Here is a 14,260-nt window from a genome sequence, read left to right on the forward strand (position 1 = left end):
CGCACGGCCGCTCGCCGGCACCGGCGGGATGAGGACCCGGTCCGCGGAGAGGTGCCAGTTGTTGGGGAGGTGCACGTCGCTCCACGGGCCCGGCGTCCTCTTCTCCCAGTACCGCCAGCACACGTCCACGGCCAGGCACCGCCGGTCGCGCTCACCGGCGGCCCTAGGTGCGATGGTGAAGGGGTCAGGTGCGGGGTCCCGACTGGAGGAGCGTGGCGGTGATGTGGCATCCTCCTTCTTGGCGGAGCCGCGACGGCGTCCTGAGGAGGAGCCGGCCTCCCGGTCATGCTTCCCCTTGCGGCCGTAGTTCCAAAGCTCCATGGCTGCGGCGGCCGACGAGGTCGAGGACGGGGAGCGGCTAGGCTAGGGTTTTGAGGGTGTCGGTTTCAAGGGGGCAGAGAGGGGCCGGAGTGGGAACTGTGGACGGCGACCGGTCCACGGCTTCCCATTTAAAGAAGGACGGCGAACCTTCGCTGGGCGAATGACAGGTGGGGCCACCCGCCCGTACACATTGATGTTGGCGGGTGGGAGGTAGGTGGCCGCCTGCCACGCGGCCCCGACGCGGACGTTCGAAGGAAATGGGTCGGCCTGGATACAAAACGGACAAGATAGATCCGGCTGTCGCAAGCTGGGCCGCCTCATTTGTCTCTTTTATCCCTAAATGGATGGGGCCGGACAAAATGGGGTCGCGCGGTGGAGTTGGCCTCACTCTCTCACTAACACACACCTCGCTTTCTTTATCGCCTTCGCCTTCCCCCCCTCAGCAGCAAAGAGAGAGAGAGAGATAGTGAGCGTGTATAGCTCGGTAGCTCCGTCGGCAGCCCGCCGCCAGGACAGTAGCGGAGCAGTATTGGAAACAAGTGAGGTGAGGCTGAGAGCATCCCATCCCATCCACGGCCAGGCCAGGCCACACTCCACACCCCCTCCGATGTCCCTTTGCTCCCCAAGTGGAAAGGGAAAGAGCGAGACCCACCCCGTCTCCCTCCCCCTCCGCCACCCGATCTGCTGCCGCGCTGCTTCTTCTTCTTCTTCTTCTTCTTCTTCTTCTTTCTCTTCGCCCAGGTAAATCTTCTTCTTCTTCTTCTTCTTCTTCTTCTTCTTCTTCTTCTTCTGGGTGGCCGCCGCCGGGAGCTGCAGATTTGGGGGAGCCTGTGGGCGGGCGAGATTTGGGCGCAGGCAGGCAGACACACGAGACGTTTGCTTCACCTTTCTTTCTCCTCAGCAAACTTCCAAATCCAATGCAGCCTACCTTGTTCCATCTGGAGGAAGGGCGGCTCTCCGTCCCGTCCCGTCCCAATCCCTCCCTCCTTCTCAACTCTTGTCTTGTTAGGTCTGCTCGCCTTCTCCGTATGAATCCCTCCCATTCTGCCCAGATCTGCACATGATCCATTCCATTCCCACCTCAACAACCCACGCACATTGGTTTGGATTTGGAGATCCTCCTTAGGCAGGCAGGCAGGCAGCTCTCGCTTTTCCCCTTTTTTTTCCCTTTCAAAGCCAGCCACCAAGCCATGTACTACAGCAACCATGCTCTTGCTACCTCTGCAATTCTTTTTTCTCCCCATGTTTTAATGCATATTTTGTTTGTCTTTCATGCTTGTTTTTTACTTCCTGTTGGGATTGGGGACTCTCCTCTTCTCTACATCTCTCAACAACAAGAATGCATCTTCTATCAACATCACATTTCACATTTGTGCATAATAGTTCGCAACTGGTCTAATCTTACGTCTCTGTCTTTGTGCAGGTTTCAACAATGGGGCACGACTCCGGTCTGAAGCGCCAGTCCCATTCCAGGCTCAGGCCAGTTCCTGAGCTCCCGCAAACACCTTGCCGTCCTCACGGAGAAAATGACAGAAGATACAGCCAGCTGAAATGCTCGGACGGCGGCGACTCAGGGGAGCTCCGCCTGGGAGTGGGCGGCCACATACCCAATTTCCACTGCAAGAGCCTGCCCACCAGAAGCCGGCTGACCAATGCGGAGGAAATCGCCGTCGCCAAGCGCGGCTCCATGTACCAGAGCTCCAGCGAGATCACCAGGATAAGGAGGCTCCAGGAGGAGGGCAGGAGGAAGATCGACTCCGCGCCCAGCGGGGACGAGTTCCTCTCCTTCGACATTGTCGACGACGGCGAGGCCTCCTCCCGGCCGAGCACCAGCGGGAGCGGGGCGCAGTACCTCTTCTCCCACCGCAGCCGGCGGTCGGAGGCCGCCAAGTCCTCCGTGGAGACCCGGAGGGTGAACCGGGCGTCCACCAAGGACTTTCTCGACTTGTCCTTTCGTGAGCTGCCCGATGAAGATTTTAAGCTTGGCCGGCCGCGGATGGACTGCACCCTGCTGAAGAGCGATGATGCCGCTGATGGTTTCTTGGAGATAACCATTGAGGAAGAGGAGTCCACAGCAAGAGCCCCCTGCAGAAATGCAGCTCCCCATTTGCTGGATGGAGAGTCTGCTAGAGGTGCAGAAGCAGATCGTCAGCTCAACTCCGGTGTATGTCCTGGTGAAAGTAACCACCATGGTGAGAAGCAGAGGGTTCCAGCAAGTAATATTCCTGATAAGTCTGTGCCAGCAAAGGGGGAGAGCGCCCCTGATGACACCAGTCCATCAGAATGTGTCAATCGCAGCACGGAGAACATCGCTAAATCTGCTCGATCAAGTCCTTTCAAGAAGATGCTGAGCCCGATCATGAAGTCCAAGTCTGTTAGAAGCAGCCCAACTCTTGTTGACAAGGAAGACCCCAACTCTGCTGCTGTGCCGGCAAGCGGCAAAACCTGCGTCCGCAAATCGTTGCTCAGTGATCTCTCAAGGACTGAGCGGAGCCAAGGATCGCCCAATTGCCAGCCAAACGGAGAAAGTCGGCATATGACGGAGGCTTCTTTGTCACCTGCTCATCTTCGAGCAGTTCTTAAAATTGATTCCAGAAATGGTATTCCCTTTTATGACTTCTGTGTCGAGGGCCCGGAAGAATCCATTTCTGCTAGGTCCTGGGAGAGTGGGAGTGAACTGAGCCGGATTTACACTTTCCATAGCGGTGGCAAACGAGGAAGCACTGCTGGGAGGTCATCCAAAGACGAACGCAGATGCTTGCCTCCAACTGTAGGCCAGATGCACGCTTCGTCCTATCTTTGCTCTGAAGTTGGAAAAGATGGTGTTCTGAATAATTCTGTCAACACCGAGTTTGTTCTGTACGATACCGCTCACGCAAGACGAAGTTTTGCTGCCGAGGAGAAGACCCAGAGTACAGAGCCCAGTCAGCCGAAATCCTGCGTTGATAAATCGGTCTCTGGTGAATATCCACAGAAGATTAATCTGATTGACCATCAACATGATGCAAGGAATAATCCAGAGGTATCGACATCTCGTCCATGGTCTGAAGAGGATCTTTATCCTCATTTGGAGATTGCAGCAACAGTCATTCAGATTCCATTTAATAAGGACAAGAAGTGTTCGTCCGCTGGTTCTATCAAAGTGGTCACCCCGAGTGGGCTGCATGGATTACCAGACGACAATGAAGTCAGCCCATCATCCTTGCTAGACAGATGGAGGTATGGTGGAGGGTGTGATTGTGGCGGATGGGACATGGCCTGTCCACTCCTCGTCCTCGAGAATGCTGCTTATGATGATAACTGGGTTGATTCTGTGACGAAGGAAAGCAAACACCCCATGGAGCTCCTTGTTCAGGTACACTACCATGCAATGCAACCCCCCTATGTGTATATATACCTATTCATTTACCTAGTACTGATGTGCAGTTCTTGTTTCTGAGGATAATAGGTCAGGTAGGACGATATTTTATTGCCTGCAAGATAACACAAAACTGATCAAACATCTTGTATAAGTAGTTAATTAGCTTTGTTACTCAAGACAATCACCCTCATACCAACTTGTTTATTTGCAGTACTTGTCTCTAGCTGTACGAAACCCATTTCTGTCGTTACGAATACTGATATGATCCCCAGCATACTTGTTGAGGATAATTGTTTGGGTAGGATAATTGCTCATTGTCTGAAAGATAACACAAAACTGATCAGAACATCTTGTAGAAGTAATTAATTAGCTTTGCTCCTCAAAACAATAATTCTCAGATCAACTTGTTTCTTTGCACCACTTGTCTCTAGCTGTCAAACAATTCCTTTGAGACAGGACCTTGATTAGGCATGCCTTGTAAGCTCAGTCATTGGCCCTTCAGCATAAATTGCAATAATGTATGCCATTGCAAAGCTTTATTTTAAAGGACAAGTGCAGCTACCTGATGTTTGAGAGCCTAAAACTTGTCGTTTCTAGTATAATCTTATGCAGTAAATTGCCTGAGTTAGCTGTAATATATTCATCTTACTGCAAACAAGAGTAGCCGTCATGTTTGTCCATTCATTGTTCAAACAGGGTAGCAAAGAAGAGATCCCTGCCCTTTCCATGAAAGCCGACGGGAAAGGGCAGCTGTTGGTGGATTTCCATGCGCGGCTATCAGCGTTACAGGCATTCTCAGTGTGCATCTCTCTGCTGCACTGCTCAGAGGCTTCGACGGCCGTCGTCATCGAGAAGGGCAAGCACAAGCTCTACTCCAGCTCCCTCAAGATGCTCCTTGAGGGGGAGGTGATGCAGCTGATCGAGGCTGTCACGGCAGAGGAGAAGAAGAAACTGAAGTCGACGAAGCGGGAGAAGGCGCCTCCGTCTGTCGTGTTCGACCCGCGGCGCCCGCCCTTCTCCCCCCTGGGAAGAGTATAGGCTGAGTAATTCTCATTGCGTGTAACATTATCGGTCGTGATTCGGCTTGGTGTTCATATTCTTTTTGTGATAGAAAAGGGGTAAGTTTTTGTTTTTTACCTTGTTTGTAGAGGTTGAGGAGGAGGTTGCATGTACTACTAGTAGTTGGTAGTCTTTAGGTTGTAGGGTACCAGAAGCAAGGCCATGAGTTATTTGCTGAATGAAATGCAGAGCAGAGGAGGTTGCCTGTACAAGAGCGGCAGCTCCATGTTCCAATCCAACAGAAAGAATATAAATAAGAAAAGCTCATTTTGTAATTCTTTCCAGTGCTGTGCAATTTGTGTTGCTCTTTCTGAACGCTGCACTGGCCAAAAATTTGAAAAGTTTTGAACAGAGGAAGCATTGGAAGGAGCATGTACTATACTTGTCTGGTTTTAACAAATGGTGGGATGGTGCAGGTCTCGAGGTAGTACGAGTTAAAATGTTGCCTGGATCTATCTATCCTCGATGCTTATTTTTGTTTGGTGCATTGCAGAATCCTATGAGTTGACTGACTGGAATTGAAGAAAAAATGTTCAGAAACTTGGGGCTGCTTGGAGCCTGGGGGCAGGAGCCATGGCAGTAAAAAGATGATTCCTCTGCACACACATCAAGCTACAATGCTTCCCAGAACTTACTTATGTTTCCAAGTACTGTACTACTTAGTTTCTGGCACTCTCCTATCAGTTCTGGGAATGCTATTAGTAAACAAAAACTGTGATTAGGGTTACAGAGATGCTACTACCAGTATGGTTTATCCATCTATCATGGCTGTCCCTGCCATGTGCTGCTGGTTCCTTGATGGCCAACAGTAGAGTAGCAGAGGAGGAAAAAACAACAAGAAAGAGTCGGTGGAGGGACCATATTGGATCTTGACCCAGGTTTGGGCCGCTTGGACTTGGACCAGAAGAGAAAGAGAAGAGAGCAGTGATCTTCTGCAACATGCCTGCTTTGCTTTGCTGCCTTGCCTGCTGCAGCAGACACTTCATTTTCCTTTTCCCTTCATGCAGGGGCAAGAGCAGCAGTGAACTTTTCACTCCACATGCCACTGGTCTGCTAAAGACTAGTCAGTAGTGATATCATGATGGGAGTGAGCTAATTAGGTTCATGTGGCCACCAAAGCTGGAGCCCTTGCCAAACCAGCCACATGCTTGCTTGACAAAAAGAGAGGATAAAGTGAACATTCTTCTCTGATGCTCTATCCAACTTTTGGTGAATCAAAGCACAGGGCTAATTGAGGCTTAAAATGACATAGGTAGAGTAGACTGATATTCAGCAATTTCATAGTAGCCAGTTAAAATGAAACTAAGACTTCAATGATTTTCTTCAAGGTTCAACAAGGCCAAGGAAAGACAAGAGCACACCACTTCTGGCCTGAAGCTCCGTTGACATAGGTGAAATAACACCTCAGTGGCTCAGTTTGTTCATCCAAGCCGCCAAGCAAAATTCTGCGCTGGAGAGGACCCTCCTGACGATGAGCACCGTGAACCCGTAAACACAAGGATGAGAATCATGCGAGCGCAGAACTTTGGCTGTCGCGCTTTGACCCTGCAAGCGAATGAGGCAATTCGAAACCAGTTTGGGTCAGTATCTGAGCATGGAACTATGAAGTCGACGTACAAATAGATAATGCCATCAATTGCAAACAGCTTAAAGAAAAACAGCAAAGTACTTGCTCAACATGAACTAGAATTACATTCTCTTTGTTGCCAATTACAGTTTTGCAAGGAGTATATGAATATTTTGTAATACAGAAGAGCTGCCAGTTTCCTTTTATATACAGTTATTTGTTTTTGTCTTGGCATTAGCAGCTACTGCTTAACGCAAAGATCCATTAAGTACTCCCTCCGTCCGGAAATACTTGTCGAAGAAATGCATAAAAATTGACGTATCTAAAACTAAAATACGTCTAGATACATCCATTCATCCGACAAGTATTTCTGAACGGAGGGAGTACAAAACACGCAAAACCGAATTGCGCAGTGTAAGCATGTGTGCGTGCACACAAATTCAGCAGTAAACTTTCCCCAAAGAAAAATCCTAAAATCTAAAAAATGGCCGCGCACTATTTGGTTGAATGGAGCGGCCGCGTCCCGTCCCACATGCATGTGGCTGTTAATATTTTTTGTCTTTTAGTGCATGTGGATATTAGCATTGAATGCGTTCACACTGATTACTTCATTCCGAATAGAACAGATCCACACATATTTATTTTGAAGTTTTAAATTTTAAAAAGTCATATCTTTCAAACCGCTCGTCGGAATTCAGATCCGTTTTCACTACTGGAACTCTTGTGACGAGATCTTTGGAACTAGATCCCGCATGAATATGTTTTGACGATTTTTTTTGATGCCAACTTTGATGCTATATGGTGCAACTTTAGTACTGTATTGTGCAACTTTAGTACTACATCGTGCAACTTTTTGCAAAACCAATTTTTGGATCTACATGATTCAACTTTCTATGAGATTGCAGTCTAGCAACCATGACAACTTTAATGTTTAGTTGGCAGGACTATTGGCACACACATGCGCTCAGTTGACGCGGCAATGTAGTCTAGTTGCACACACATTGATATTTAGTCGGCAGGACTTGTTACACACACATATGCTCAGTTGGCATGGCAATGTAGTCTAGTTGCACACATATTAATGTTTAGTTGGCAGGACTATTGACACACACATATGCTCAGTTGCCGCGGCAATATAGTCTAGTTGCACACACATTGATGTTTAGTTGGCATGACTATTTGGCACACACATATGCTCAGTTGGCGCGATAATGTAGTCTAGTTGCACATATATTAATGTTTAGTTGGCAGGAAAATTAGTTCGTCGAAGCATACCCATGCGGGATCTAGTTTCGAAGAGCACGTCGTAAGGGTTCCAAAAGTGAAAGCGGATCTTAATTTTGATGTTTGGTTTAAAAGTTATGGCTTTTAAAATGAAAATGAACTCTAAATTAATGTGTTTACACGTGGGTGCCTTTCAATCCGTAGTTAAAAACATGTTGCATGCCTTTTCTATCCTTTTTACAATGAGAAAGAATCTTCCTTTTTTTGTTTAATAGGGACAAATGATAAAAGTGACGGCCGGCTGTGGAGCGCTAGCGAGCGCCCTGCCACTCGCTAGACACGTTCAAGAAAAATCACTATATAGTATATTCAGCCAATTATTGGGGTACAGACACAAGCAAATTTCAGTGGACTATAGCATCTCATATATTTCGTGCAAACCAAAGTAGATGGTACGGATGACATAGTACTCTAGTTAGAATGAGGGTCTAGTCCCCTTTGGGCCCCATTGAGTGACCAGCACAAAGACGGCAACCACATTGCCAAAACATTTGGAGCATCATATTAGCTATAGATGATGTGGCAACATCATATAGCCAACAACTGGCTGTATTATTAGCCATGCTCTCAGGCTTCAGCTAACTAATAGATCAGGAGCCAGCTAAACTAAGTTAACCTAGATGAAAAGTTGGCACACTTTCCAACCAGTCTAGAAATGTGCACAACATGAAAGACACTAACAGAACATAACTATAAAGGTTCAGAGCACGATATAGGCACAAGGTGAACAGTCATGATCATGAGTTTAGGCTTCATCTAAGTGTGCAAAGGTTAAAAAATATATAGTTTCACCTAGGAGCATACTAATCATTTATCCGCACAGCCATTCTTTTAAGCATTGGCGCCCATCTGATTATCACTTTCAGCAAGTCAAACTCATGGTCCTCCCCATCGAAGCCTTCCATTTCCACTTCTTCGAGATTGATCAAGGAGAAATTTTTGCTTCTCCAGCTCCTGGGCTCATCGCAGGGACAATTTACCGGGCATTCTTCTTTGAACTAGAACAAATATGTGGATTACTACACTTCATTTACTGATGGTTCAGAAACGAGACTGTATCTCAAGAATGCAAACATATATATATATATATATATATATATATATATATATATATATATATATATATATATATATATATATATATATATATATATATATTGTTTTTGTTTGAACAAGCAGTACCATACATAACTGCAATATATTAACAGAGCAAAGTAGTATTACCTCTGATCTCTGTAAGATGATCTTAAGCTTTCGTGTAGCAGAACGAATCGGATGCATCCCAAGTAGATGCACGCAAATGCTCCAAAAACATGCCTCACTGATCTGACACGATGATCAAGCTCCATTGTCGTGAAATGTAGCTCCAAAACAGAGAAGTCGGTAACCAGATGCGTCTCTATCTCCTGCTCCAAGCTGAACTCTGCATCAGGATAACTAGTCGAACCCTGCAAAAAGAAACGGTAGTGTATCATGCATAGTCGCTCCATGGCGGCTTGGAGTTGGAGCGGGCCGAGCGCTAGGTCGCGGAAGACGAGGTCGGGGAGGCGGGTCCAGAGGCCGCGCCACCGGCGGGAGAGGAGCCCTGTGCGCGCGGCGGCGCGGGCGCAGCGGAGGCGGACGAGGACCTGGAGGAGCAGATCCTCCGGCAGGGCGCTGACGAGGCCGTCTCCTCCGCCGGCAGGAACATGGCGGCGTGCGACATCCTCCATGGGAAACCCAACCCCGATTGCAGACGAGAGAGAGGGGAAGGGAGGAGGAGCAGATCCTCCGGCAGGGCGCTGATGAGCCCTTTTTTTACAGACAAAACGCCACGAATTTTGATTGAATATGCACAAAAAAAGGAGTGTTCGATGTTGTGTGAACACAGTATTTAAACTCAAAATATATGTATGTGTATATGCACAACTCCTTGCCAAAGTAAAATTTTGTCAAAGTCAAACTTTATAAATTTTGACTAAATTTGTAGAGCGAACCAACATAAACAATTACAATACCGAACATACACCATATGAAAATGTATTTTTATCATGTATCCAATGGTTTTAGTTGACATTTTTTTTTGAGTTTCAAGGCAGGTGTTCTGCCGATTTCATTATTAAGAGAGAAAAATCAAAAACAGAGTGGCCCGATTTATATGAAAAATTAAGCCGAAAACCATACAACACACGATTGATCAAAGGGAAATTGTGCCAAAAACCACACCCATGCCGACATCGGCCAACTCAACTCCACCGCCAAAAAGCCTACAAAACCGAAGATGTTTGGGTGGACATCTCGGAGACACCGTCAAGAAGCACCGTCGCCGATATCCTTAGATCCCCTATCGAAGCAAGGCTTTCGCCCAGAGCCAGCCTCACCAACTTCGGCAGACCTCGGGAAAAGGCCGGCCACACCTACAGCCCCCACGGCAACCCTCGAACCTACAACAACCATGGCCTAGTGAAGAGGAGGAACTCTTCGTCGACAGCTCCAAGGAGCATCGTCACTGGTATCCTTGGATCCCCATCGAGCCCAAGACTTTTGTCCAGAGCCCTACCTCTTCACCTACTCGAACCCCGGGGAAGGAGCCCAGCCACTGCCAAGAGAGAGCAACCGGCAATAGCAGACCATGGCCTACGGATCCGAGAGCCCGCCGATCGGGCCGCAACATCACCAAGGAGGCAAGCGCACGCCGACATTGTGAATATTGATAATTTTTTCTTTAAACTTAGCCAAGGTTTACAAAGTTTGACGCTGACTAAAATTTATATCACTAACTTTTTTTTTGAGAACCTAACTTGTTAAAAAGTGAGTGTGTTTTTTTTTTACGAAAGAAAATGATTTCCTAGCCGAGTGTCCCACATTGCCTGTTATTGCATATGGAGCATGCAAATGGATACATACTACTATGCACGACATGTTGAAGGTTCACAAGATGACAAGATAATTTACTTCACTTTTTTTGTACAAAAAGAAATTCAACATTGAAAATAATGAACTCATCTACGAGTAAGTTGATCACGTGTAAATATAGAGGTTGTCACTTTCTCCACAGGGACTCGATTATGAGTACTCGAATGTTTTCACAGCTGAAGTGAGCAAACATAGGTGGCGAACAGAACAATAATCTAACTAATACTGCTGGTTCCAACTATTTTTGTTCTTTTCATGGTTAATTTAACTGGCAAACACAAATCTCAACAAGCAACAGATACAAGAAGATATTTCTCACACTTAAAGATCAATAAGTCATGCATGATATGAACATTTACAATAACGGATCTAATGATATTGATTTAGTATTGTAGATGTTATTATTTTTTTCTCTAAATTTGGTCAAAGTTTGACTTAAGGTAAAGTTAATTATGCAGAGTAGAAAAAAAAAACTTACTCATTTCCTACTTAATGTGATTAGGATTACAGAGATGCTACTAGAGTATGGTTTATCTATCACCATAGCTGTCCTTGCCATGTGGTAGAAGAGCAGATGGATGCTAGAGGAAAAAAAACAAAGAGTTGCTAGAGGGACCATGTTGGATCTTGACCCAGACTTGGGGCGCTTGGACTTGGACCAAAAGAGAAAGAGATGAGACCACTGATCCTCTGTAAAATGCCTGCTTTGCTTTACTGTGATGGGAGTGAGCTAATTCTGAAGCTAATTAGGTTGATGTGACCATCAAAGCTTGCTGGAACCCTTACCAAACCGGCCACATGCTCGCTTCACAAAAAGAGAGGATAAAGTGAACATTCTTCTTCTCTGATGCTCTATCGAGCTTTTGCTCAAGATAAGCACAGAGCTAATCGAGGCTTAACATTTTGACTGGCATACGGTGTGTACACTAAATCTTGGCAATTTCATGACAAAGCCAAGCTATGACAATGCTATTCTTTCTTCAAGGAAAGAGCAAGAGTACACCAAGTTATTAACAATGTCATATTATAGGCCAAGGTTTAATTAAGAGCAAGAGTGCACCAATCCTAGCCTGTAGCTCCGTTACACCGCTGAAAAAACACCTCAGCTGCTCACTTTTGTCCATTGAAGCCACCTAGCAAAATTCTGAAACTGGATTGCGGAGTTGGTCCTCATGGGAGAGGACCATCTTGTCGATGAGCACCGCCGCCAATCCGTAAATGCAAAGATGAGAATCATTCCAATGCACAACTTTGGCTGTGGTGCTTTGACCCTGCAGGCAAATGAGGCAAAAGTAGAAACCAGTTTGGCTCAGTATCTCAGCATGGAAATATAGAGTCGACGCATGTAGAGAATGCTATCAATAGCAAATAAAACTTTGCCAATGAGTTTATGAATATTTAGTAGTAATACTGAAGAGCTGCCAGTTTTTCTTTTCATATACCCTTCTCTGTTTTTTGTCTGGCATTAACCCGATGGCCCATGAAAGTCAGTCAAACGAGACACCTAACTCCTGTTAAACTAGAAACTTCTTTTAGCGGCTACTAAGTACAACTGGTGCAAAATCGAATTGTGCAATGTAAGGATGTATGCACACAAATTCAGCAGTAAAATTTCCCCATAGAAAAAGCACTAATACAGCATGTTCAGCCTATTATTGGGGTACAGGAGCAAGCTAAACTAAGTTAACCTAGACGAAAGGTTGGCATGTCAGCACCCCAAGCATTCTTTGCACAACATGAAAGAAACTGACAGAACAGAACTATAAAGGTTTCAGAGAATAATATAGGCACAAGGCAAACACTGATAAAGCCTGAGTTTACGCCTTGATGAAACTTTGCAAAGATAAAAGAGAATTAGTTCCATCTAGGAGCTTAATTATACTAATCACTGATGCAGAACCTTCTTACCGGAACTAAGATAAACGTTGCATTCCACAAATGGATACGCCTTGAAGAAGTCGTGTGATTTCAAACACCGATCGTTACTTGTGCTGACCTCATCACACATCCACACGGACATTCTTTTAAGCATTGGTGCGCATCTGAATATCACTTTCAGGAAATCAAAATCATGATCCTCCCCTTCAAAGCCTTTGATTTCCACTTCTTCAAGATTGATCAACGAGATATTTTTGCTTCTCCAGTTCTTGGGCTTATCACAGCGACAATTTACTGGGCATTCTTTTACCACCTAGAGAAAATGTGGATTAATACAATATGTTTACTGATGGTCCACAACTGAGACATTATCTCAGGAATGCACATAGAGTTTTCTTTTGTCTGAGCAATATCATATGTATTTGAGATATATTAAAGGAGCAAAGGGTTACGTCTGATCTAAGTAAGACGATCCTAAGCTTTCGTGTAGCCGTACGAATCCGATGCATCCCAAGTAGACGCACCACACATGCTCCAAAAGCATGCTTGGCTGGTATACCAAAATGAAACTCAGTTGTCGAGAAATGCAGCTCCAAGACAGAGAAGCCGGTTACAAGAAGTGACTCTATCTTTTGCGCAACTTCGAGCTCTGCGTCAGGTTTAGCAGTCCAACCCTGCAAAAAGAAATGGCAGTCTATCATGCGTCGGAAGTTCCATTTAGTTGGAAAATCGAATCAATTGAGTAGGGCAGGAGACATACAGGTGAACCCGACAAATGCAGGGACAGGACATAAACGTTAGACAACGGCAAACGGGCGTCGTCTTCGGTGCCGGTCTCGGTGAGCAACCGCTGTCCCTCGGTCTCTGCAGTGCCAGTATGCAAGGTCATCATGGAGAGTCCCCAACAAGAAATCTCCTCAGTCTCGATGGTATAGTAGCACTCCAACGAGACCTTCTTCACAGTTGGTGCCACTATGGACACCCTGAGCTCATTGATGGTGTGGAAGGCCACCGTCAATTGCTTCAGCATGGGGGCCTCGACGTCGATACATCTTGTCCATTTGGACCGACTCCGCACTTGCAGCTCCTCCAACGACTCCGATTTGATGGTGATGTCGCCGGCGGAGTGGTAGCAATCGTTGGCCACCCTGAGCACCCGCAGGCGTGGGCAGCGGAGGACAAAGTCGGCGAGGTCGAGGTCGAAGCGAGGCAGCTCTACGTCGGTGACGAGCACGTCTCGCGGCAGGGCGAAGTGGAACTCCACCGGCGAGAGCCGCGCAGCGGCATCAAGCAGCGAGGATATCCGGTGCGAATGCCCCCGGCCCAGATCATCCCCGGCGACGCGAATGTCGAGGAGGGACATCCCGGGGCCGAGGCCGGCCGCAGCTTGGAGCGAGGTGAGCGCCGGTAGGAGCGGGTCGGCCGCGACGTCGCGGAAGACGAGATCGGGGAGGCGGGTCCAGAGGCCGCGCCACCGGCGGGCGAGGAGGCTGGTGCGCGCGGCGGCGCGGGCGCAGCGGAGGCGGACGAGGACCAGGAGAAGCAGATCCTCCGGGAGGGCGCTGATGAGGTCGGCTCCTCCGCCGCCTGGACCTAGCTTGGGACGGCCGCCATGGCGGTGCGCTGCATCCTCCATGGAGATCCCCAATGCGATGCGATTGAAGAGAGAGAGAGAGAGAGAGAGAGAGTGAAATTTTTTAATCATAAATTTGACAATAATCCTCTACTGTATATCTAAATAAATAGGGATTTTTTAACCTTCTCACGAACCACATCATCTGAATTGGTATAGCCGTTGATAGAGTATAGGTCAATAATCTACACCGTCCGATCAAAAGTTGACAAAATTATCAAAAGCTGCTATTGCTAAGTGATAAATATCGATATGTCCCTTT

General features: G+C 46.9%; 3 protein-coding genes across 5 annotated transcripts; 1 reads left to right on the plus strand and 2 right to left on the minus strand.

Annotated features, from left to right (window-relative positions):
- Nucleotides 1-732: 732 nt before the first annotated feature.
- Nucleotides 733-5,016, plus strand: LOC123106060 (uncharacterized). Of its 2 annotated transcripts, none has more exons than XM_044528262.1 (3): nt 733-865; nt 1,745-3,676; nt 4,379-5,016. In XM_044528262.1, the coding sequence occupies exons 2-3, from the start codon at nt 1,754-1,756 to the stop codon at nt 4,718-4,720; spliced, it is 2,265 nt and encodes a 754-aa protein (XP_044384197.1). In that variant the 5' UTR covers nt 733-865; nt 1,745-1,753; the 3' UTR covers nt 4,721-5,016. The 2 variants fall into 2 exon arrangements, with proteins under 2 accessions (XP_044384197.1, XP_044384196.1); XM_044528261.1 differs by having other exon boundaries at nt 756-1,062.
- A 1,021-nt stretch (nt 5,017-6,037) lies between these two features.
- Nucleotides 6,038-9,333, minus strand: LOC123108459 (uncharacterized). 2 transcript variants are annotated; one of them, XM_044530241.1, is made up of 2 exons: nt 8,817-9,333; nt 6,038-6,286 (listed from the first exon to the last, which is right to left on the minus strand). In XM_044530241.1, exons 1-2 carry the CDS (start codon nt 9,302-9,304, stop codon nt 6,163-6,165), a joined length of 612 nt encoding a protein of 203 aa, XP_044386176.1. In that variant the 5' UTR covers nt 9,305-9,333; the 3' UTR covers nt 6,038-6,162. The 2 variants fall into 2 exon arrangements, with proteins under 2 accessions (XP_044386176.1, XP_044386177.1); XM_044530242.1 differs by lacking the exon at nt 6,038-6,286 and adding an exon at nt 8,212-8,590.
- Nucleotides 9,334-11,310: 1,977 nt separating this feature from the next.
- On the minus strand, nt 11,311-14,052 carry LOC123108460 (uncharacterized). Its single transcript, XM_044530243.1, has 4 exons — nt 13,126-14,052; nt 12,818-13,039; nt 12,396-12,678; nt 11,311-11,758 (listed from the first exon to the last, which is right to left on the minus strand). The coding sequence occupies exons 1-4, from the start codon at nt 13,999-14,001 to the stop codon at nt 11,721-11,723; spliced, it is 1,419 nt and encodes a 472-aa protein (XP_044386178.1). The 5' UTR covers nt 14,002-14,052; the 3' UTR covers nt 11,311-11,720.
- Between the last annotated feature and the right edge of the window lie 208 nt (nt 14,053-14,260).

The sequence above is a fragment of the Triticum aestivum genome, chromosome 5A, assembly GCF_018294505.1.
Source record: "Triticum aestivum cultivar Chinese Spring chromosome 5A, IWGSC CS RefSeq v2.1, whole genome shotgun sequence".
Taxonomy (NCBI): domain Eukaryota; kingdom Viridiplantae; phylum Streptophyta; class Magnoliopsida; order Poales; family Poaceae; genus Triticum; species Triticum aestivum.

Excerpts from the sequence above, each read along its gene's own strand:
- LOC123106060 (XM_044528262.1), top strand. The coding sequence starts at position 1,754 with ATGGGGCACGACTCCGGTCTGAAGCGCCAGTCCCATTCCAGGCTCAGG. Across the intron at positions 3,677-4,378 it reads CCATGGAGCTCCTTGTTCAG|GGTAGCAAAGAAGAGATCCC; the intron begins GTACACTACCAT and ends TTGTTCAAACAG.
- LOC123108459 (XM_044530241.1), bottom strand. The coding sequence starts at position 9,304 with ATGGAGGATGTCGCACGCCGCCATGTTCCTGCCGGCGGAGGAGACGGC. Across the intron at positions 6,287-8,816 it reads TCATCTTACAGAGATCAGAG|GGTCAAAGCGCGACAGCCAA; the intron begins GTAATACTACTT and ends ATTCGCTTGCAG.
- LOC123108460 (XM_044530243.1), bottom strand. The coding sequence starts at position 14,001 with ATGGAGGATGCAGCGCACCGCCATGGCGGCCGTCCCAAGCTAGGTCCA. Across the intron at positions 13,040-13,125 it reads TGCATTTGTCGGGTTCACCT|GGTTGGACTGCTAAACCTGA; the intron begins GTATGTCTCCTG and ends TTCTTTTTGCAG. Across the intron at positions 12,679-12,817 it reads TCGTCTTACTTAGATCAGAC|GTGGTAAAAGAATGCCCAGT; the intron begins GTAACCCTTTGC and ends CATTTTCTCTAG.